The sequence below is a fragment of the Pithys albifrons genome, chromosome 5, assembly GCF_047495875.1.
Source record: "Pithys albifrons albifrons isolate INPA30051 chromosome 5, PitAlb_v1, whole genome shotgun sequence".
Taxonomy (NCBI): Eukaryota; Metazoa; Chordata; class Aves; order Passeriformes; family Thamnophilidae; genus Pithys; species Pithys albifrons.
This window is the reverse complement of record NC_092462.1, coordinates 49,290,349-49,314,396: the sequence shown is the minus strand read 5'-3', so window position 1 is coordinate 49,314,396 and position 24,048 is coordinate 49,290,349. Positions and strand designations below refer to the sequence as shown.

At 38.9% G+C, this 24,048-nt stretch overlaps 1 protein-coding gene across 3 annotated transcripts in view; it reads left to right on the top strand.

The window, feature by feature from the left end:
- ATP10D (ATPase phospholipid transporting 10D (putative)) overlaps positions 1–23,491 on the top strand; it is a 38,035-nt gene extending 14,544 nt beyond the window's left edge. Inside the window, exons 6-23 of one of the 3 annotated variants that reach the window (XM_071556543.1) lie at positions 302–408; positions 1,140–1,271; positions 2,076–2,203; positions 2,344–2,596; positions 4,501–4,736; positions 5,377–5,565; positions 7,565–8,180; positions 9,746–9,852; positions 10,733–10,859; positions 11,953–12,137; positions 13,975–14,284; positions 14,853–14,929; positions 15,506–15,598; positions 16,067–16,267; positions 16,928–17,008; positions 17,233–17,337; positions 18,674–18,861; positions 21,613–23,491. In XM_071556543.1, coding sequence (XP_071412644.1) covers positions 302–408; positions 1,140–1,271; positions 2,076–2,203; positions 2,344–2,596; positions 4,501–4,736; positions 5,377–5,565; positions 7,565–8,180; positions 9,746–9,852; positions 10,733–10,859; positions 11,953–12,137; positions 13,975–14,284; positions 14,853–14,929; positions 15,506–15,598; positions 16,067–16,267; positions 16,928–17,008; positions 17,233–17,337; positions 18,674–18,861; positions 21,613–21,802 — 3,325 coding nt within the window. In that variant the 3' untranslated portion in view covers positions 21,803–23,491. Of the gene's footprint in view, positions 1–301; positions 409–1,139; positions 1,272–2,075; positions 2,204–2,343; positions 2,597–4,500; positions 4,737–5,376; positions 5,566–7,564; positions 8,181–9,745; positions 9,853–10,732; positions 10,860–11,952; positions 12,138–13,974; positions 14,285–14,852; positions 14,930–15,472; positions 15,599–16,066; positions 16,268–16,927; positions 17,009–17,232; positions 17,338–18,673; positions 18,862–21,612 lie in introns of those variants that run through there. The other 2 variants (XM_071556541.1, XM_071556544.1) reach the window with 2 other exon arrangements.
- Positions 23,492–24,048: the final 557 nt, after the last annotated feature.

Genomic DNA, 24,048 nt, shown 5'->3' with positions numbered 1-24,048 from the left:
CTTCCAGTATTTGTCTTGGATCTCTTTCCAGTAGTGTTGCCTACTTCTCACATGGCAGCTGGCAACTTCTGGGCTTGTAAACACAAGAAAATTGTAATGCAGTGCCTCCGTGGTTGGATTTTCAAGTGCAATCTGCTTGCATGTTACTCCATTCTTTTGAAAAGTCCGATTGGAAATGTCAGGATGGCAGTCAGTGACTAGCAGCTTCGCTGGGAAATCTGCTCCCTTTTGGTTTTTCAAAGCATTACTGGTAGTTGCTGGAGTGCTACAGCTGATGTGTTGTGATATTTTTTTTTTGCAGTGAGCATTCAAACATGGATCGAGTGGCTCTCAGCAAGGAAAACTTACTCCTACGAGGATGCACAGTAAGAAACACAGAAGCTGTTGTAGGCATAGTGGTTTATGCAGGTTAGTGAACCACCCTGGCTTTCACAGGTTGCCTTGCAAACAAGATAGTTATGTGCCCAAAGAAACAGTATGGTACAAAGGGGAATTGGGAGAGTAAAAGCTTGAATCCAGCAGAAGGCAGCCATAGCTAGAAATGTTAAGAATTCATGTCTGGGTGAAGTTTGTTTCTTGTTGAACAATGAAAAGCTCATATGTCTGATTATTCCTGGAAATACAGATCTGTTGTGTGTGAACAGGCCCTTGTCCTCAACTGTTAGCTACAATGCTGAACCCTGGTTTTGAAGTGGACATGGAAAGGCTTGGCTTGCTTAGGCTTTTTTTCTTATCTGAAACTGAAGCTAGTGTTGTTCTTCACTGTTCTTTATCAGAGGGCAAGCATTTTTAAACTAGTCAATGCTGTATCCAGTCAGATATTTGTAAGATGGGTAGGATTTTGTAGAAAACTCTAGAAATAATATAGAAGGGTCAAGAATGAGGTTGTTTCTACAGGAAGAAACATTAGTGACAGTATAAAAGTTAATGAATACATGACAGATTGTGATTTAGCTTCTTCAGTTTTCTTTAGGACAGAATTCCTGTATTGTAGGAGAAATAAATTTGCTTATATTTATAATTGCTGTTCAAATATTCTTGAATAGAAATGTTCAGTTTCCCAGAGGTCTAGAAATACTAAGCACTTGTGGTTCTGGTGCCTGTTGTTAGAGAATTTCAACCTGTTTTTTTGGTTGCAGGTCATGAAACCAAAGCCATGCTGAATCACAGCGGCCCTCATTACAAGCGCAGTAAATTGGAAAGAAAAGTGAACACTGATATTCTTTGGTGTGTTCTACTTCTAATTTTGATGTGTTTAACTGGAGCAATAGGTAAGTGAGAATCAGCAAACTCCCGCTATTTTCCTCTCTCAACTTAGTGTTTTACAATGCTTAGTGTTTTATTTTGGGGCTGGTTCTTTTTGTCAGTCTTTGTCCATGCGTAATTCCCTAAAAATTGATGGTGCTGCCAGGTTTTAGTTCATGTTGTCATGTTTTATATGGAGTGGTAAAAAAGTATGTTCCTGGTGCAAGTTCTTAGATCTGGAACCCATTTCTCTGGTTGATTTCTCTTTTCCCTGACTAGCTGCTCTGCAAACTCCTGCTTTCTCTTAGGATTTTTCAGGTAACATGTGATGCATGTACACATTGAGGTGAGACACCTAGTGTGACTAGAGTTGTAATGACTTGATATTTTAGGAACTGATTAAATGGTGAGCTTGATTATATCTAAACAGACTAACAGATCATAAAGTTGTTTAAAATATGTTGAGAAATACTTCTTCCAACTACAATTAATAATGATGATATGATGATGTGTTCTCAGGTAGACTAAAATCAGAACAAGCAAGAATGGCAACTAATTGTCAGAAGGGTTTTTGAGGGTAAAAAAAGTATTTGTGAAGTGTAGTTAATATTACTTTAGTTCTGAGTTATGCTGTATAGATTTGCTATTGATAGAAATGCATATAAGATATGCATTGATATTTGGGGCTCCTGTTAAAGAAAATCCCAAGAAGTAAAATGGTAGTTTAAAACTTAGAAAGAACTGCAGAGTGTAACAGCTAACAAAATGTACCTGACCTGTGGTACAGTTTACATATGACTGACTCACTTTATCCTGTTCTTGTTTTCAAGGCCATGGAATTTGGTTAGCTAGGTATTCAGAAATACCTTTTTTTAACATCCCCAATCCAGATGGGAAATCAGTTCCTCCAATATTAACAGGATTCTATATGTTCTGGACGATGATAATTTTATTACAGGTAACTTGCTTTGAACATGGGTAATATTCTGATCTCATTTATACCCTTGAAGTAACTCTTCGGCTTCAGCAGAGCTACTTCATGTTTCTAACTGCCCAAAGACTTTGGTTTAATTTAATCCCCATGTTTTATTTTGGTAGGTCTTGATCCCAGTTTCTCTTTATGTTTCAATTGAAATTGTCAAATTGGGACAAATTTACTTAATACAGAATGACATTGATTTTTACCATGAGAAAACAGACTCGACTATTCAGTGTCGAGCACTGAATATTGCTGAAGACCTTGGCCAGATTCAGTATATCTTCTCTGACAAGACTGGAACCCTCACTGAAAATAAGATGGTTTTTCGGAGATGCAGCATTGCAGGACAGGAGTATTGCCATGAGGAAAATGGTAAGACACTAGACCTGCTGGAGAGTTCACATGAGTCATTTTTCCAACATATTTGATACCATGAATGAAACGCTTACCTAGCATTTTAGGGTTTAAACATACTGTTGACTGCCATAGCAGAGTACCACCTTTATATTGTATATCTTAAGGCTCCAATTCAACATATTTTTGCCTTTGAGGATACAGTAACTCAAATGAAATACATGCTTAACCATATATTACTTAACAGTAATTTTAAGGTACAAGACAACACTTGTATGTCCCTGTGTGTGTTAATGCTGCAAAGATAAGTACCTCCATCAAAAATGACTGTTGTATTCTTACTTCTGTTTTACACCCCTGTTTATAGTTAGCCAAAATTCAACAAGTGGTGTTAATGGATAGTTGCTGTCTTATTGTCTAAAAGTGTAGCATCTTTCAGTATACATTTCATGAGAGCCAGCTTGAAGCCTCCTGGGAGCCAGGAGAAGATAAAACTCCAGACACGAGAAAATTGGGCAGAGTGACGTGAATGATTTAATTAGCTATTTTGTTACTTATATAAAACCACAAACTTTTATTATGGTTGCCATGTTTAAGCACTAGTGGCTGCAGACGTTTGCTCTTTTGCTGGTGGGCAAGGCAAGCATTCCATATCGGATCAAAGCTGAGGGGCTGACACGTGAACATGTGAAGCACAGCTGTGTGTTAAATCTCCTTTGTGATATTGGTGGGTTTTCTGCCAGATGGGACTGCTCACAACTGCAAGCAAAAGGCACACCCTGCTGGCCACAGCAGTGAATCAGTCCAGCCCTTCTTTTATTGGACAGGACCATATGGTTGCAAACAAATTTTACAGCAAGTGCTGCATATATTTTGAAAGTATTGCAGTGTGGGTTTTCAGAGGCTTCTTTAGCTTTGCATAATTATACTGGGAAGTATGACAACAGCAAAATGAGAAGAAATACTTTTAAGATTCAAACTTGGTGAATGAACAACTTAAGTGTATTTTCAGAGCATTTCCTAAAGGAAGGGAAAGTATTTCAGAAGAGAAACCAAAGAGTTGTGTGAATGATGCAGCTGTGGCTGATTCAGGTCTCTGTGTGCCAGGGAAAGTATATCTGCATGTGCTTCTGCTAGTAGTTCACTAGATGGAGTTATCTTCCAAAATTATTATTGTGTTAATTATGTTCATTATTTTTTCCCTCTGTGCCTTTTTCCTGGAAGTAAGCAAACGTTTCTTCCTAACAGATTAGAAATTATACAAGCTGCAAAAATCAGTTTGAGAAATGTTGGAGGTCCTGTGGTTTAGCCCTGTTTTATATTTGTGTTTAGCCCTGTTTTATGTTTGTTCAGTTGCACAGAGGTGCCATTTGCAAGGATCCTGCTACATATGCTAAGAGTTATGATGCAACACTGTGTAGTCTTTTGCATACAAGCCACCTAGTCTGAATATATATCTGTGTTTGTATCTGCATTATCCAGGAAAAAGGAATGCACATGAGAGAAGCACACAACAGCAATGCCTGCAATTCAGAATAATCTGCCATATAGGTCTCCCCATGGCAGCATTCTCTGTAAAGTAACATATGCCTCTTGGACCATGGCAATAGAGCAGTGTACTGTTACAAGAGGTGCCACATGTTAATTCAGACAGAGCATGCAGCACGCAGGTCTTGTCAACAGCCCAAATTATTCTTGCTTCCTCTTCTGAATTCTCTCCAGTGGAACGTTGCTCTTGAAGTGCAGGTTCCCAGACAGGAAGTCAATATGATGGCTTCTTACAGGTTGTGGATTAATGATGGATTATTCTTAACTATGTAGTAAATTCCTTGCTTTAAAATTTTGTTTCGTGAACCTTTAGGCAATGTTTTAGACAATTTTTTTTGTGCTCATGGAAAAATAATTTTGTTCTTTTTCCATAGCAAAGAGGTTGGAATCCTATCAAGAGATGGATTCAGAGGATGAGGATTCAGTTGATTGTCAGCGTGGCTCTTCAACACATATGTCAAAATGGCAGGGGCCCAGCTGCAGAACTGTGTGTGAACCTTTGAAGAGAAAGTCTTTGAATCAGTTGTCTGGTAGTTACCCTGCATTCATAAGGGAAGATGGGGAAGGTGGTGGTCCCCACTCAGGATACGTGGCTTTCAGCAGTCCTATTGTAAGTAAAAGCTGCTGGGTTTGATGCTAAATTTCTGAAGTAACTCATTAAGGAATATCTTTCTATCCCTATTTGATCAGAGTGCTTGTCACTTAAGAAACCCCCTCTCTCTTCCATCAAAATCGGAGCCTGTCATGATGGCTTGGCTGCATCCTACTGGCAGCTGACATTGTGGATACTCATTGCATCATGAAAGTGTACGCTATGGTTCCTGCTGCTGTGAATCCATGATCACTTCAGCTGAAATTGCCAGCTTCCTCTTAATAACAGTTTGTTCTTTTGTTTCAAGAAGTCTTCAGAATATTTTTTCATAGGAAATATCTAGATGAACAATATTTATTTGAGGTTATGAAAGGCAAAACCTCTGCTTCTGTACCTGAAGGTATATAAATAGCATTCATCATAATTCATCTCTGTTGAAGTGTCTGTGAACTAAAACTTTACCTCTTTGGGCATGAAGTTTTCCATTTTCAGTGGACTAACATAAGGCAGTGAAAGCACCAAAGTGCCTCTCTGTTTCCTACTATAACCAGCTCAGGACAGGAGGGAAGTTGTTCATTCATTTATTCATCTGTAACTGATTTAACCTCCAGAGTTCGAGATTATAACATAATGGATTGTTTTGTTCATTTCATAATAGGAAGCTGATGTTATACCAGACACACAGCTGCTGGAGAAGTTCAGTCAGATTTGTTTTCATTCCTATCAACACTCAGAAGAAGCTAGCAGCAAGTTGTCTTTGGAGACAATGTACATTACTGACTTCTTTCTTGCTCTGGCAATCTGTAATACTGTTGTAGTTTCAGTCCCCCATCAGCCATGTCAGAAGGTAAGAACGCACTGCTTTTGGCTATTTGGCCATATTCACAAATAAACAACCTCTGTTTGGTTTGATTACAAAAGGAAGAAAACAATTGACTGACATGAAAAAAATTATCCTTTGCACCTCTTTGTTTGTCCTGTTAGAAGGAAGGAAATTAAGGGAATTACTCTAAACTTAGGGAGTGCAATGAGTTAATGTATAGAACAATGCTGGTAACTTGACTTCCATATTTTTGTTTCTGTGTATAGACTGTTCATAACTTTTGCAAGACAAATTCTGGGATTTGAATTGCCATTGTAATTTTTTTCTATATTCTGATCATGTTTTTTATAGATACATGCATAGCTTCCTTTAAGAATACACTTAACACTCAGGTTACCTTTATGAATAGGTCACTGTTGGCTGAAAGATAAGAATAATCTCAGAAGATTTCCAGAATACTGGAACTAAGAATGCTCTGACCTGTTCCTTGACTATTCAAATAGAGTTTCAGTAAAAATCTGGAAGATCAAGTTTTATATGTGTATTAATCTGAAAAAAAAATGCTTTACAGTATGACATAAAGTGGTCTCACCTTGAATTAACAGTGCATTTGCTAGACTGTCCTGGTTTCATAATCTGGAGTGACCACTCATTGTTTTCAGAGCACACAATCTAATCTATATTTTAAGATACTATTTTTTTCCAATCTTTGGTTTTTCTCAGGGTAGGAATTTCATAACCCCATTTTTTACCAACTTTGACTGTGTTGCCAAATAATTCCCAAGTTCAGCTTTGATTCCCTTCCCCCATTCTCAGGTGATTTCCATTTGTTGACTTTGTCTTTTGAAAAAAATATTAGTGACATGTACAGGACTAGATTTTGGTGTCCATCTAGGCAGTGAACCTACAACCATGGCTGGAAACATTCCCAAAACATACCCTGTGGGGTATGAAGTACCTCCTGTGTATAAATAAGCTGGATATTTAGTGTGCTTCCAAGCATTTCTGGAAAGTGTCGTAGGCAGCCTAGAGGTCCATATGTGGATGAGACACCTGAGTTAATTGTTTATAGTTAGCTATTCCTTAAATGTGATGGAGAAAAATATACAGGTGAGTATTCAGAAATATTCAGGGAGATTTCTGAATAACTTGCTAGCAGTGTAGATCTCCAAGTACTAGTAGGTAGGGAAGAGCAATGTGGCATGAGGTTTCAGAGTTCACAATTAGGGAATGAAGGAAAGAGCTCAAGGCAATAGCAGTTTTCAGTGTTGCATTAGGAAGAGGCAATGTTCTTAGTCTCCATTTCCACAATGTTGAATGGAGACACATTACAATTTCCTGGAATGGTGGTAGAACTGAAGCAAGAGTCTGTCCTTAATTTATGCTTTTCTTTCACAAAAGAAAACATGCTTCCTGGTAATTCATTCTTAACTCTTCAACAGCAATGAGTGTCATCCTTGCATGCCGTGTTCCTCCTTTGTAAGCTGTTAGCTTCCTAACTGTTCTGAGTAACAGAAAGCCAATTATTTTGCAACATTGATGAAAGAGGAACTGCCCTTTAATTTAAAACATTAAAAAGTATTGATAAGGTACTATATTTTTAGGAATTCTTGCAGCTGGTTATTGTGAGGGGTATGGAGTTGGTTTATTATTCACAAGTATCTTGCTAATTCAGAATAAGGATCAAAGTGTTCAGTTTGCCACAACTTTTAGAAGTTACAATGTCATACTAATTCCTTCCATTAATGAAAGTTCTAAAAGGAAGTATTGCATGGAGTCATGAGTCAAACTTGGAACACATCCAGTTTTCAGACCTGAAGTATTTTTATAGCTTACAGGAACTATTTAGTGAATTCATATGGTACTTGAGCTGGCCATCTTTAATACAAGCCGTCAAACTCGTGGTAAATTTTAAAATATTGCATTCATTAAGAAACATACATAGTTTGTGAGCTGTTCTTCTTTAATATAATAAAATATGAAGAAGTTAACATGAACACTTTCTCTAACTATTCTTTTCCAGATGAGACTCTCTTCACTGGGTAGAGTACCTATTAAATCACTGGAGGAAATTAGACAAATGTTCCAGAGGTTGTCAGTCCGAAGACTAAGTTCCTCCCGACTTCCAAATGTGAAGGAGTCATCATCTGAAAGCTCCAATAGTTTTATGAGCAAACTGTCTATTTTCAGAACAAAACTGGCTTCACCTGCTTTGGATGGGGCTGCTCAAAGGGCTGGTCAACCTCACAACACTGACAGCCCAGAAAATTCCCAAGTGCCTCAGGAACTAGATATGGTGAATGTAGCTGCTGGCTGTGAACCCAGCAGTGCTGTGTCATCTATTGAGTTATCTGCCTTACCTAAACTATGTTATGAAGCTGAAAGCCCAGATGAAGCTGCCTTAGTTCATGCTGCTAGGGCTTATAAATGTGTTTTACAGTCTAGGACTCCAGATCAAGTGACTGTGGACTTGGCAGGTCTGGGATCTTTAACATTTCAGCTTTTGCATATCCTGCCTTTTGATTCATTGCGGAAGAGGATGTCAGTGGTGGTTCGGCATCCAGTCTCCAACAAAGTGGTGGTGTACACAAAAGGTGCAGACTCAGTCATGATGGATTTATTGAGAACTGCATCTGAAGGTATCTGTTGAACTTGTCATTCTTAGCTCACCCTTACTGTTCTTCAGTACAGTTGAAAGATGGCATGATTCATGAGAAGAGACAAATAAGCAAGCGGAGCCATTATCTGTGAATGGTTCCTTATAGGGAGCCCAGAAACATAATATGGCATGTCACCTAGGGATGTCTGTGCTGTGTGCTAGTGTGGGACCTGCAAAGAGAGAAACCGTTGTTATTCAAAGGATTTAGTGGTGTCTTAAGTAGACCCTTTGGAGCCAACTGAAGTATTTCCAATTACAAAGTAGGGTCATCTGCATTAGAGTTGGCTTCTGCTACATGGTGAGTGGTGTTTATTAGAATGAAACACTCTCTAGTCTTTACCTGTCTTAGTATTTCTATGTTTAGAGAGAAGGGTGTCATGAGCAGATGTTAACTGTCTGTACTTTTTGAGATTTTTCCCTCAGCTACTCTCTATTTCTGTGTTTTCTAGATGTAATCACATCTGCTGGGCCCTGTTGTGTAGGTGTGAATCTTTCTGAATGGGCCACAGGAGGGATGCACCATGATGTTTAAGCTGTAATTGGTTTTTGCATACACTGTAGCAAAGAATCACTGATTTTTGACTGAAGGCAGTAAAGAGAAAAATACTACCTGTGTATGTTAGAAATCCCTTCATTGCCAATGTCACCTAGGGAGACGTTCCGCTGTGCCTTTTGTGACCGGACCTGCCTATCCCGTATTGGCCTTTTTAGCCACCAGCACGCTTGCAGCAAGCGTGGGTAGTGCCCTTCTCAAATCTTCATTCACGAAGCCTAGCCATGATGATGTTAGAAATAAATACCGAAGTATATTTAAGTTCAAAAGATGTTCCAAGGTGGGTGGTTTTTTTGTTTGTTTTCATGGTTTGGAAAGTAATAGAATTATATTTAAAGGCTTGCTTTCTGCAAAAGTGAGTTTGGTTTGTATGATTTATAAGGAAGAGGGATGCTTCCAGTTTCAGGAGTGGATTTTAAGTTGGTCAGTGTTAGCCATCTGAAGTCTAGACAAAAAGCCTCTGTAAGCCATGGAACAGATCCAGTACCTCCAAAATCTGTCATCTTACAATGGGGGTAGTTTCATTCTGGAGTTGGCTCTCCTTACTTTGTTTCTCAAGGTAAACTTGGAATTTAACTTTTGCATGGCCAAAGTTAGGTAAGTTGTATGCCTGTCTGAATAGTCCACCCCTTAACAGTTATTTTTATTGAAAAGCAAAATAACTGCCCTCTTTGGTCCCTCTCACTAGACCAATGACAGTAAAGCTTCTTGAATATTTGTGGCCCAGTTCATATTAGAAAATAATTTTTTTAGGAAAAGGCATATCAGTACTAGGTAGGTTCTTTCACACTGCTTGTGCAGACTGATGCACTGCATGCTCACAGTGGATACAGAGATAGCATATGGTGCAAATATGAAGATACATTCATAGTTAAACTAAAAAGTTTAGGCATGTTGGTGTTTTAAAAATGTATTTAAACCTTCAAAATTTTCCGCTAAATTTAGCCTAAACATGTGTGTTTAATTTGCTTTCTCTTCTTTTTGTGTGATAGCATGTACTAATAATTCAGAAATTGAAAAGAAGATTAAAGAGAGAACTCAGCAGCATTTGGATGACTATGCCAGAAGAGGACTGCGCACTCTGTGTATTGCTAAGAAGGTATTCCTTTTAATATATACTTTGAAGAACAGTTGCAGTCTGTGACCAGCTTGAGTGGTATCACCAGCAGAGCAAACATCACAACTTCCAAACAGATTCTTCCATTGTGACATTTTGTTTGTCCGTAGATTCTTTCAGGAGGAATTTGTAAGTTAACCGAGATCAATTCCTGAGTTCTGTTAGATTGCTATAGTTGTTGTCAGTTTAGGATGCCAAGCAACTTAACAGCCTAATTCTAAAACGGGAGTGTCAAATACCTTGGTTTTTCTTTAAGAGTCCTAAGCAGGTCTCCTTGTGTGAATCTTACCCTGGTTGGAATTCCAGACATAGAAAAAAAATTAAGTCACACCTGTTCATTGGGTGTCACAGTTTGCAGTGTCACACTGGATGCACAACTTAAATGATATTTTGAGATTCCATGTTAAATTCAAAGCTGATAAGTAAGATTCCAAAGGGATTGATGCAGGCAAGATGCCTCTTTACAAAGCGTTATGTAAACTAAAGAACAGGCTGTGTAGCTATACAGGCATCAAGCTGTACACAGCTGTGCTGTGGTTCTGTGGCTCTGTCAGTGCTGCTGTTAAAGAGCAGTAGGGAGACCATGCTGTGCCCACTGGCCTGCTACCTCCCATCTAAGTGGAAATCTGGCAGGCAGCCCCAGGAATCCACAGGGTCCCAGTGAGTAGCCTGGCAAAATAATCTAACACTCTGAACATCATATTAAGTTCATGGACATGTTAGAGCACGTAAGTAATGCACTGCCAGGGGGCTGCACTTCTATGTTCAGGATGTGGACTGCAGAAGTAACTGCAAGAACACTTCTGAGGCACCATTGACAAGCAGTATAGATACATGCCATATGTTTTCTCTCCCTGTGTAGGTGATGAGTGATACAGAATATGCAGAGTGGTTAAATTATCATTTTTTAGCAGAAACCAGTATTGACAACAGAGAGAAGCTGCTGCTTGAATCTGCCATGAGGCTTGAATCTGAACTAACTTTGCTCGGTATGTAGAAAATGCCCTAACCCTCAGGAAACTGCTTATGATGTTCATAATTGGAATTTGCTTGCAGAGAACTGTGCTAATCTCAACTTGTGTAACCCATAGCTTTCCACAGACTTAGAATTTATTGTCACTCCTGAATTTTCGTAAATCTCACTGGTAGGTTTGTACTAGTTGTAAAACACACTGAAGACAGCTGGTACTCTCCTGCTTTTGTAAAGGATAAATATTTTTTTATGATTTTTTTAATCATTACTATTGTATTTTTTTCTGTGTTTGCTAGAGCTTTTAAATATCATCATAATAAAAATGATAATAACTCACAGACCTGCCTGTGCAAACATTCAGAGATATCCCACTTCTGGGCATGTTTTCTGTCAGTGTTGCATTTGTGGCACAGCAGATATGCTTGTGCTGTGTCCTTCTGTAATAACGTGGAGATAAGAAGTCAGACACACTTCTACAGGAACCATTCCCTTGAAGGTCATTCAGCTGTGTAAAAATGAAACAAAAAATGTTTGATGTAGGTGTGTAAAAGGTAAACTGCAGGCAGTCTGGGATAATTGCCCTTGAGAACTGCCCAGCAAATATGATTTGGAAATCAAAGATCTGACTGGTGGTAAAGGCAGCTCATGCTAGAAGCTAGAAGCAGAAGAGAAACAGATCCTATTGTGTAGAAGGGTGTTACTTCCCTCATTTTGTGCCATATCTACTTGGTACAAATGCTGTAAATCTTGATACTAAAAAGAGTTCTGGGTTTACTGGCTTCAGTTTCTGGAGAGAAGCCAGAACAGTGCTGCAAACTAATGTTAAGGATATACAGGTACCCTTTGGCACTAAAGCCAGCAGAGAGAAGTGTAGCTGCTCTGTCTCTGGTGTGACAATTGGCCCTAACATGAAATGGAAGTGAGAACATGGAGGTTAAATGGCTTCATACTGCCAAAGTGCTTACTTTCAGGAATTTCCAAGCAGGTCACCATAGGGTATCTGGTTTGGGTTGTGGGTACCCACGTAGAACCATCTTGTTCCATCATTCTTGCAGCATTTTGGCATTGGAAATACAGCAGCACTAATCCTTCTGTTTGTCCAAATTAAGGTGCCACTGGCATTGAAGATCGCCTGCAGGAGGGTGTTCCAGACACAATACAGGCATTACGGAAAGCGGGAATAAAAATATGGATGCTGACAGGTGACAAGAGAGAGACAGCTGTCAGCATTGCCTATGCTTCTAAATTGCTGGAACCAGACGACAGAATCTTCACTCTTAAATCACAGAGTAGGGTGAGTGGAAAATTAGATTTTCTCCTCTGCTGAAAAATTCAGTTAGGCTGTACCACAGAACAATATAGAGAAACAAAATGTTCTCCGCTTTCCCAACCAAACAAAGACAGCATAAAGGATTTCTTGGAAGATGACATTACTGGGAAACTAATAGTTTCCTTCTGTGTGGGTAAAAAAAGCAATCTTTTATATAAATGTAACATTAATTTCTTTATATACAGTCTCTAAATTATGATTAATTATTTTAATTAAGACTGCTTAATTTCTTATTGTGATAGGTTAGGGAGTTCACATAGCCTCAGGTTGTGCCAGGAGAGGTTTAGGTTGGATATTAGGAAAAATGTCTTCAGGAAAAGGCTTGTCAAGCATTGGAATACATTTCCCAGGGAAGCGGTTGAGACACCGTCCCTGGAGGTGTTTAAAAGGTGTGTAGATGTGGTGTTGAGAAACATGGTTTAGTGATGGACTTGGCAGTGTTAGGTTTATGGTGGGACTGGATGATCTTAAAGATCTTTTTCAACTCAAGTGATTGTATGATGTTATTAAACATTTCAAATGGCTGTGAGTTTCAGCATATTAGCAGTGTGAGAATTACTGTTTTGAAAATTCTTAAATTTAGTTTTATGTTGTTTTTTTAATAGTTGTCTTCAACCCTGATTTTCTTGCGAAGACATAGAAGGAATAACCTTATTAAAGTATATTGCACACAATTAAAAAAACTAACCTGTCAACAGTTTTATCAGAAAAAAAACCTGCCTGCTCCCCCACAACCAGCAGTTGAATCATGTGATAAAGAGTGGTTAAAAATGCTGGTTTGGGTAGGAAGTTTAATCCTATGATTGCTTATAACAGTCTGCTTTTCAATTGATTTTTATCAATTTTGAATAGCTTAACAGGGAAATTGCTGGTAAAGCCAATGTATGAATTGCCTCTCCTCAGAGCAACCATAAAATCTGAGACTTCTCAAAAGGACTGGATTTTTCTGTGTTTCTCTGAAGAGAAACATGTTACTTAAGAAATACAATTTGTATCTGTCATAAAAGATAGTATGGTAAGTAGTAACTGAACTGGGAGAAAAATAAAGTGAAAAAGGAAAGGTTTTTAGTCCAGTTGTGTTTGCGAAAAGCTTGGAGTTCAATTTTTACTATCACTTTTTTCCCTACTGGGGAGTGAGTATATTACTTGACAGTGGGAACTGAGTTGCTTTTGCAGAAGTGCTCTTCCTCCCTCTGACTGGGCTTTGAATTAAAAAGTAGGACTTGATACTGTTGCATTTCAAAATAAAATGATGAGAGGATTTATTCTTCCGTATAGTATGCACTTTCCCTATATTAATATCAAGAATTCTTTTGACATCTTGTATTGATTCTGACAAACTATAAAATTCTGCAGGGCCAGTTCATCAGCAATTCATTGCAGCTCACCTGTAATCTGATTTGAAATGCATGTTTTGCTTTACATGCCAGACAAAAGAAATGTAGGGAGCAAAAGTTTTCCATCAAAGCTGTATGTATATTACAGAATCCTTAATGTTGACTTTTCCTGATAATCTGTGGAGGTTTTCTGACTTGCTTCAGTTTTTTCCTTCTCCTGATGCAATACCCAAGCCAATCAACTTAAGCAAAGTTATATCACAGATCATTTTATTAACAACAGGCTGCATCTTTAGTGATTTTAAAGGGTTATTCAGCCTCTTGTCTGAGCCTTTCTGGATTCAATAGAAGTACTATACAAGGGCTACATTTGAGCTTTTCTTTCTTATGTATTTTATGAATTGAAAAGGGAGCCAGAATACAAACAGTATTTAATAAGTTGCCTTTCTTTTGTCTTTAATTAGGATGTCTGTGCCTCAGTAATGAGCAAAATTTTAGAAGTCATCCAGAAGAATGCTTCAGCTGAAAAAAAGCCCAGTCAGAAACTTGGAAATGTCTCTGCAAGTCCCTCCACCCAAGCCCCAAGGTTCAGTGCAGGCCTGGTTATTGATGGAAGGACTTTAGAGCATGTTCTTCATGACAGCCTAGAGAATATTTTCTTGGAACTCACAGAAAAATGTCGGGCTGTAGTCTGCTGCCAAGCCACACCGCTACAGAAGAGTGTCCTGGTCAAACTGGTGCGCAGTAAGCTAAAGGCAATGACATTAGCTGTAGGTGAGTCCTGTGGTTATCCTCCTTCCTCTCAAAAGAAGACAGTTTCTTCTCTACTATATTTTGTTAATGTCTATAACCAAGTTTGTTTTGCAAGCAAGATAATATTTTGAATCATAGTTGTCTCCAGTGTAAGATGCTGTTATTCTTCTGAACTAGTAAATTTAGTCCATACTGTAATCTAAAGCAGTAAGAACAGCATTACTCATGCAATGTTATATAACATGCAAAGCAGCAAGAGGGTTTTCTTTTTTATCACAAGCCTCCAAAATAGGAAGGCAGAGGGGCAATGACTGACTGTAATTTAAAACATCCGTATTTTCTGCTCCAGCATGCCAACCAGATTCTGACAGAAAGAACGTCTATTATCCATTTGGAGAATATAGCTCAGTTCAGTCAGTCCTGTCACTTACTAATCCTTTTATGCAGGGTTTTCCTCAGGCTCCTCTGTTGGCCATCAAAATGTTTTTCTCTGAACTCTCTGGTATTTGGTATTTGTCTTTTCCTGGCACTGCCATAGTGATGCGATAGCCTGGAAAGCCAGTTTTGATTTTCCCTCTTTTCGCTATAGGTGATGGCGCCAATGATGTCAGTATGATCCAGGTGGCTGACACTGGTGTTGGAATATCAGGCCAAGAAGGAATGCAGGTAGTATATCCAAAGACAACTGCAGATGACATCAGGTTCCATTTGAAATAAATCTAGAGATTTTAAATGCAGATGACATCAGGTTCCATTTTAAATTAATCTACTGGAGACCCAGTAGCTCCACAATATACTCCCTTAGACAGGCAAGACTTTGCTGCCTGAGCCCACACCAAGGCTGCAGTAAGGAGCAATCACAAGCTGAATGCTGCAGGTCAAGCTCTGAACAACAGATCTTGTTGCCTGTCACTGAGCTCCCTATTACTCATGTCCTGCAGGGAAACGAGCAGCCTAAGAGTCAGTGATTTCTGTGCACTTGTGTGACAATAATGACACAGCCATGTTCTGGCCTATGCTGTGTTGGGCTGAGCTCTGTGTGTTCAAGTTTTGTATGGAAGGGAATATCAGAGTGAGGGTAACCTTGTAAGTGCTATGCATAAAAAAATTATAAAATAAGAATTTCTAACTGTGGGTAAGTTACTCGCTTGGCAGTATCTGAAGCTTGTCTTTGGATATAGCATATCCTTTTCTTCGTGTGCATTGCAGGCTGTGATGGCAAGTGACTTTGCAATCTCTCAGTTTAGACACCTCAGGAAGCTGCTGCTTGTCCATGGTCACTGGTGTTATACTAGACTTACCAACATGGTGCTTTACTACTTCTACAAGAACGTGGTATGTAGCTGTCCAATCCCAGGAAAATCACAGTTTGCCTATTTGAGAGCAATGAAGGGTTTAGTGAGGCTTTATTTGCTTTTTTCTCTTCCTATTGTGAATGGGATCAAAAAGCGTATGTCAAACAAATCAGTTGCTCATTTATTTCTGCAGAGACCAGAGATTTATTTCTTGAACTAAATATCCCACTCAAAGCCGTTGTCTGATTTGATTAAACAGTGGGTAATGGGCATTATTAATGTGGTGGCAGCATGACTATTGAAACAAGTCATGTCCGATTTTGAAATGTAAAACTGCATGCTGGTCAAACATAATTTTCAAGTCTGAGAACAGCATGAACTCCATCACATTTATACTTAATTTTTCAGATATTACTGTTAGCAGACCTAGAATCTGCCTGGTTTTCTCCTGGCTTTGAAAACACTTGTCTGTAGATAACATTTTATCTTGTCATCTTTGACTTTTCAGACTTACGTGAACCTCCTCTTTTGGTACCAGTTTTTCTGTGGGTTTTCAGGCACATCAATGACTGACTACTGGATCTTGATTCTTTTCAATCTCCTTTTTACTTCGGTACCACCCATCATTTATGGTGTCTTGGACAAAGATGTGTCTGCAGAGATACTCATGCAGCTCCCACAGCTGTACACGATGAGTCAGAACTCTGTGGTAGGTTAAAGAGTACTTGGCCTGAGCAAATTGAAGTGTTCAGCATTTGAGCCGTTTTTGTCTGTCTTTCATGGTTCACCTCAGGCAAACATTGTTTTAAAGCACTTTCTCTATTAGAAAAACATCTAGGCCTGTGCAATATGTGCACAAATAAAAGATTTTTGTAGGCTTTTTTTAGTCATAGACCCAGTCTTATCAGACGCTTGGATAATAATAGAAATTAAGGACTTCAGGTGAAGAATGTACTAGATAAACATTGTTAGAGGAGTCAAGCAGCACACGTACCAAAAAGAAGGGGGTGGAGATAGGAGAAAGGGGGACTTGGCATTCAGTGATGGTAAGCTTCAGCATACTTTGTCATCCCCTAGCCCCCTGCCATCAGTAGTACTCAGTTAGCTAAGACTCCAGTAGGTCTGTTCTGACAGAAACAGCTGTAAGATCTGACTTCCCAGAGCTAGCTGCTGATTTAAATACTAACAGTATAATGGGTGGAGGGAGAGCTTCATTCTAATAACTATAACACAGAAGATGCCTCTTTAACTGGGAGACTAACTGGCATTACTTCTGCAGATAACCTTTCCTCAAATCCAAATTAATGCTAAGTAAGAATGCAGCGATTTCTTCAATTTGTTTCAGTATCATTATGTTTTTTTCTTACAGGCTTACTTGCCTTCAGCTCTCTGGATAACCTTGCTGGATGCTTTTTACCAAAGTCTCGTTTGCTTTTTTGTTCCTTACTTTGTAAGTGCTGGGTACAAAATACATTTATACATTTTGACATGCTTAAAACCTAGGCAAGTTAGAGAATAAAATGAAGTATTTGATTTTTCTTCATATATAAATGTACATTAAGAAGATCATCATTGGAATGGAGCTGAAATCTGTGTGTGGAAATTATTCATGCTACTTTGTATTGGGACTATATGTAAAGACTATATTACACTGACTGCTGTCTTCCTTTACAGACTTACTATGGCTCAGACATAGACATTCTTTCTTTTGGAAACCCTATAAACACAGCAGCGCTGTTCATAATACTGTTTCACCTTCTTATTGAGTGCAAGTCTGTGGTGAGTACTTTGTTTTCAAAACAGTATATTCCTAACAGAATATGCGCATACAGTTTTCAGGAAAATTAAATGGAAGAAAGATTTTTGTATATAAAGCAGAATACAAATAAAAGGGCCAAACCCTAAATGTTATATTTTTGTGACCATGTGAGCTCTCCTAATACACTTGTCATTGGAACTAATAGAGTTACTCATATGGCTAAAATTAACAAAAATTTGACCTCAGAATTATTTGTAAATAGTGAGAGGATCCTGGCTTGTTGGGGTTTGGTGGTTTTTGGGGATGTCAGTTCTGTTTTGCAAATGGTAAAATCAACCAGTGATCTGCTGACCCTTCCTTAGTTCCCAAAGCTTGCAACTCAAGACAACAATCTGAATTGTTGATTTTAAATTCTTGAAGCTGATGACCTGCTCTGTGGCCAGGATAAACAATTTAGAGGTATATTTTGATGCCAGAACTCAAAAACCAATATGCTACAGAAACATCATTGCAGTTTTTAATTAAATTAGCACAAGGTAAAGCATCTGCATTAACCTGGATAAATTTACAGCCCTTTCAAGGGTAATACTTGGCTATTTGGCATAATTTTAAAGAAAATAGAGTAATGTTTACAGTAGAAGGATACAGATTAATGGGGTTTATTTTTCTTTGACATCCTTTAAAAATATTTTTAGGATCATTTTATTATGGATGAAATTTCAAGTGTTGATTCAGTCTTTTCATTGTTTTTTTGGGAGCGTGGCAGCCATGACAAAAATGTCTTTATTGAGAATATATGGATAGCATGAGTGTACTCATGCTCTGAATAGAGAACTTTACTTAAATGGGCTTTGTTTGACATTTTTGAATGTCAGCAAGCTGTCAGTGATACGTTGTTTCCTATTAGAGCCATTTATATGTAAAATTATGGAAAACACTAGTGTAGAAAACTAATCAATGTCTCAAGCAAGATACATAAGGGTGGTGTCATGTGAGGATCTTGCCTCCATTTACTTGAGAAATCTTTCTTTGCTGCCAGTGGGTGAGATGGTAATCTAAGGCAAATGGCACAAAAATGACTTTCACAAAAGAATGAAAAGCTATCAATTTATTAGAATAAAAAATTACGTGGTTGGGATACTTATGTACTATAGAAAGAAGACTCCATTCTTTCTGGACTGTTTTGTGTGAAATTAGGAGTATTACCTGAATAGATATATTCTCTGGTAGATTCAGCAGCTGCTCTTGGAGGAAGAGTGTGCTTATTCATGCTTGCCTGTGCACACACATACAAGTGTTACAGGTCTTTCAGTTTTGCAGCTTAAATATGTTTTCTTTCCTTTTTCTGCATTGCAGACTTGGATACATACAGCAGTTATAGTTGGGAGCATCCTGTTTTACTTTATCTTCACTCTGGCTTTTGGATCAACTTGCAAAACCCACAACCCACAATCAAATTCATACTGGATCATGGAAAAGCACATGACAGACCCCGTATTTTACTTAGTTTGCCTTCTGACTACTTGTGTTGCTCTGCTACCCAGGTGTGTTTCTGTTTTATAATTGCAGATTTCTGCTGTTACCAAAATCAGTTTTCTGTGAGTCAATGATGTTATAAATCTCTGGCTAGAGGTCTTCTCCCTACTCCCTCCAAAGTAAAGAAATTCCATGACTCTACCAGACCAAGATACGTGAGGACAACGTTTTAGTGATATTCAAAGTAAATTTCAGTAATAAAAAATTATTTTTTGATTTATATTATATTAAATATTGTCTTTGGAGGGGAAACAGTAATTTTTGTAACCACAGAGTTCATAATTCATATACAAATCAGTGATCAAAGCTGGATGTGTGCTATACATAGACACAGAAGTACTGTGCTTAGTCTGTGTGTATTTGTGAAATGATTTTCTGTTTGAAATTTATGTCATGAATATATACAAGAATATTTAGAATCAAGAATGCATGTACAGGCTTCTTTGTGAGGTGGAAACACACTGACTAGATTCACAAGGGGCCCTGATATTTTTTGCCTCACTGGAGAAGTCCCAGTTCAATAACGCATTCACTCTGGGAAGGCAGGAGCATTGGGTGAAGGACCCAGACTCCAGCATGCTGAGCAGGGAGACATCAGAGCGAGCCAAGAGAGGAAAACTGTGAAAACCAGTGAGAGAGACTTCATCAAATTCTGGGTTTAGCTCTCATTAGTAGCTCCAGCCATCTTCCTTTCACTGGCTGAACATGAACTCAAGTCTGCAGCCTATTAGCTAAGTACCTCCAGTGCTAATTTGTTCATTGTTCTGTGTTATGTCTCTTTCTTTCCCTCTTATTTCAGAAATAATTGGATTTGAAATTGAATTGCACAAGACAGATACTAAAAAGTGTTGGGAGAATAACTGCTGTTTCTTCCTAACCTGATGTAATTTTATATCATTAGACACAATCTGAGCATACTTGCTGGATCAAGTGCTGCAGTACAGGCTGCATAAGTTGTCAGTGCTGTCACAGCCAGCAGAGCTGTGACTGTAGATGCCTGCAATAGCCACCAAGTATTCAAGTCCCCTTTGAACATGGCCTGGTCTGTGTCTTAGGCAGGTCATCCAGGGTTTTCCTACACTCACTGGGGATCATGACTGATCTGATATAACTGATAGCTTTGGTTCACACTTCAGCAGAAGGACAAACTGTGAGGTGCAAGAAACGTGTGTTCTTTCCATCCCTGCTCTCGGCTTGGCTTCAGGTGCTGACAGCAGAGCCTTTTCTATCACACACAGTAATCTCCCTTACATGGCAAATAAATAGATAAATGCTGTTCTGGGACCTTTTGGTAGGGCTGTAGAGAGCTAAGATAGCAGAAAACTTTCAGCTTGGTTATGGCTTCCAAAGTACAGCTGTTCAATTTTGTAGAAGACAGTGTGTTCCATGGTGAATTAAATGGAAAGCATTTAGACTTCCCAGTGAAATTCTTTAAGTACTTAATTTGTACTCTCCCTGTGGCAATACCTCAGAAGATTTATAGGTGTTGTGGCTAATGCAAACTTTTCTACTTCAGTGATTCGAAGCAGAAAGGTGTATTATGGGATTGCTGCTATCATATGTATGTTTTTTCCCTTGCTTATTTCTGATATGATCCTTTGGAAGATGTTGAAAAGCTACCACTCAGCAAGGACTGTGAAGCTAAGGGGTGCTCTGCACCTTCTAGCCTGAGGGAGTGAGACTGGAGCTTTCACTGGAGTTTTTAAGGAGCAGTTCTTTTAAGGAGGGAAGACGTTGGATGCCCAGTTGACTTAAAATTTGCTGCAAAAATCTGTGATTAAACCCAACATAAGTTGCCACTTGGGTCAGTTCTAGTATCTCAGGATTACAGAATGGCCTGAGTTGGAAGGGAGCTTAAAGACCATCTAGTTCCAACCTCCCTGCTGTGGACAGGGACATCTTTCACTAGACCAGGTTGCTCAGAGCTCCATCCAACCTGACCTTGAACACTTCCAGTGATGGGGCATCCACGGCTTCTCTAGGTAACCTGTTCCAGTGCCTCACCACTGTCACAGTAAATAATTTCTTCCTAGTATCTAATCTATTAATTATTCCTAGAGTTTAATTTGGGAACACCATTTGTACTTCATATTCCTCTTACTGCATGTGATGCTTTGTTTCTTTGACCTTTGCTTTCATGTTCATTATTGCCTCTGGTGAATTCTCTGGCTCCTGGAAAAGTTTAGAATTTTAGTATGATGCTCTGCCAATCTTCCAAGCTTTCCAGGGCTGTATTAATGCTGTATAATCAGTGCAAAACAGCAGTGGTAAACAGCTTCTCACTTGGTAGCATGAATTTTTCTAGGTCTGATTTTTTTTGCACCATAGCTCTTGACACCTTTTATCTGCACTGAAGTGCCAGGAAGCTCTGAACTGCATACTGATTTTGATGTCTTTTTCCTGGGACCTGACACTACACACAAAAAGTTCCATTTTCAGTGTAGTTGGAACCCTGGCCTTCCAATGAAACTGCAAGTGCACATTGGTGCAGGAACTAGTCTGCAGGAGAGCTGTACTTGGGACAGAAAAATGAAAACCCCATGGATAATATCTGTCTTTGAAAATGCCAGTTTTGCAGCATGTTCTGGTGCGATTGCTGGACTCGAAGTTCCTGTGCCCAAAATAGCACCTGCAAAAACTTTCAGAGCCTGTTGCAGCCTCAGGGTTACGTGAATGGTGTTTGGTTTCCTTTAGCGTTGCTGGAAACAGTTTTGAGTTTGCTTTTAAACAGTTTATTTGTAACTGTGTTTATTTTGTAGATATTTTCTGAGAGGTCTCCAAGGAACACTGTTTCCATCTCTGTTGTTGCGAGCCAAGCACCTTGACAGTCTGACCCCTGAGGAGCAGGGGGAAGAAATTAAGAGATGGAAAGATGAGTGCAATGTGAATGACAAAGTGGAGTCCCAGGCTACTTGTGTGTCTTCCAGCTCAGCTGCAGGTGCTGTATAAGAGGAAGAAAGTACTGACAGTGTTTTTCCAACATCTAAAACAGCTTTTCAGGCCTGTTCAAGAGATGGATTAGTAGAGGACACCTCCTTCTTACCAGACATTCAGGATGATTCTGGGAGTACAAATGGCTTGAACTCTGAAAAGACCGAATTTCTGAATTTATCAAAGGAAACTGATACAGATACATTTGATTGTAATTCACATGCCAAAGTCTCTGTCTGTGCTTCTGAAGGGGGCAGCAGTGCTGTATCTCTAGCACAAGAAGCAGATTTGAATTCCCTTTTGCATGAAGGTGCTTTACTGTATTTTACAAAGTTGGAATGCTAACTGGTAAAACACAAGAGTAATGACTGGTGATTTGTGCTACGCTGTGGTTTTGTTTTCTTCAGCCAAGGTAGATGATGCACACATTTCCTTGAAAGCCTTTGTTGTTTATAAAACTTTTCAATAATTTATTAAGAAGTTCAAGATCTAAATGACTGGTTTTTATATTTCTTCACACAGTAGATTTTGCATACTGCTTATTTCTTGTATGCAGCATTGCATAATGCCTTACGATGTTACGGACAGGGCATTGCATGAATGCAGATTTGCAGAATCCAGTTCAGGTAAGTCATCCTGCTCTCTTACAGTGCTACCCTGGAATCCTAGCATTTACTGGGATTCACCACTTGCTGAAGTGTGAAGTAAGCAGAAGGGCTGGGATGTAGTGTTGCTGGTTGGCTTGTTTCAAGGCTTGTAATTACTTGTTGCAGTGTGTGTACACAGCCATTTTTATAACCATTGTGGTCCAGTTTATTCACCAGGCTATTGCATGGACCATCTCCGTGCTGACCAAACACCATTTTAACTATGAGGAATGTAGCCCAGATGAGTCACGTCATATGTCTCCCGCACCTTCCTCTTCACAAAAAACCAAATCCTAGAGCAGTCTTTCATTCTTGATAGTTCATCCTCCTGCCACATCCCTCCATTTTGACACCATGTGCCATTCTATGTTATTTGCCACTCACTGGAATTCTTTTCCTTCTCACCCCGTTCAGATGTTGGCTGCTTGACTTTTCTCTAAACTACCTCATGCCTGCACCGCAGAATTGTCTACCAGTGGCAGTGGGCAGCTCCAGTCTGTCTTCAGGCCTTCTCTTACAAATAGCAGCTTCTTGCTGATGAGATTGCTCTTCACTCTCTCAAGTGTTTTTACATTCCTCCAGACTTTGATAATAATCAGCTGAAGTGTCTCTAAAGGCTGCTCAAAAAATGTATAGCCAATTACATGTCCCACATTTGACTGCTGTTGCTCATCCATCTTGGAGGTTGATGAGTCCTGCTTCTATCAGGTTCCCACTGCTTGGCACTTTGCGCAAACGTGGCTGAGGTGCACGTGGCTACTGCTGGATTCCAGACTATCTAAAATATTGCCTCCTTTTTACTTTTCTCCCCAAAAAATTACTTGGCAAATTTATGACTTAGGAAAATTGTATGTATCCACTAGCACCTGTTGAAATAAACAATTTCTTCAAACTGTAACTCCTAATGAATTATAAGTATTAAGCCTGTTTTTTGGTTCTGTTACCTTCTAAATGTTTCTTCTTTCAACTTGCCAATATTTGTGTTTATTTTTAGGCACCGTTTTTGAGGCAAAGGCTTTGCTTTTTAATTGAAGCATGAGCTTTACACGTCAGTGATCAACATTACATATTCCACATCTTTTGAGATCTCTGAAAGAATTTAAACAAATACTGTGAGGTCTGAGACAGCTGCTGCTATGCAGGGCAGATACTGAGGGCATGCTAAGTTCATTCAAATGCCTGTCACCACATGTTACCAAAAGGCTAAAATGGTTCTGCTTTCAAAAGGTAGAATGTAGTTAGGACTGACTCCATCTCTGGTGTTAGTAAGGAGAAAAAGAGAAAAATATCCTTTTTGTTTTTTCTTCTGTAGAAGAAAAACAGTGGAAGAAGCCAGTGATCACAGCCATTTCTGAATTTTTTTTAAATCTGGTTCAACATATGACAAAATGTTCAGGTAAGTTCTAATATAAAAGTTAGTGAGTACCTTTGAAGTGATGGCAGACATTCAAATTCTAAGAGATCATATTGGGCATGTTAGTTTGCAGTCACATTTTCAGATATTTATCTATAACATCATTCTTGTGGGGGTACCTTGCCAGGAGTGGACTCCAGTTGTCCAAGTGAAACATCTCAGCTTTCTCTACAAGCCATGGGAGCTTCATGGTGTCCAAGAAG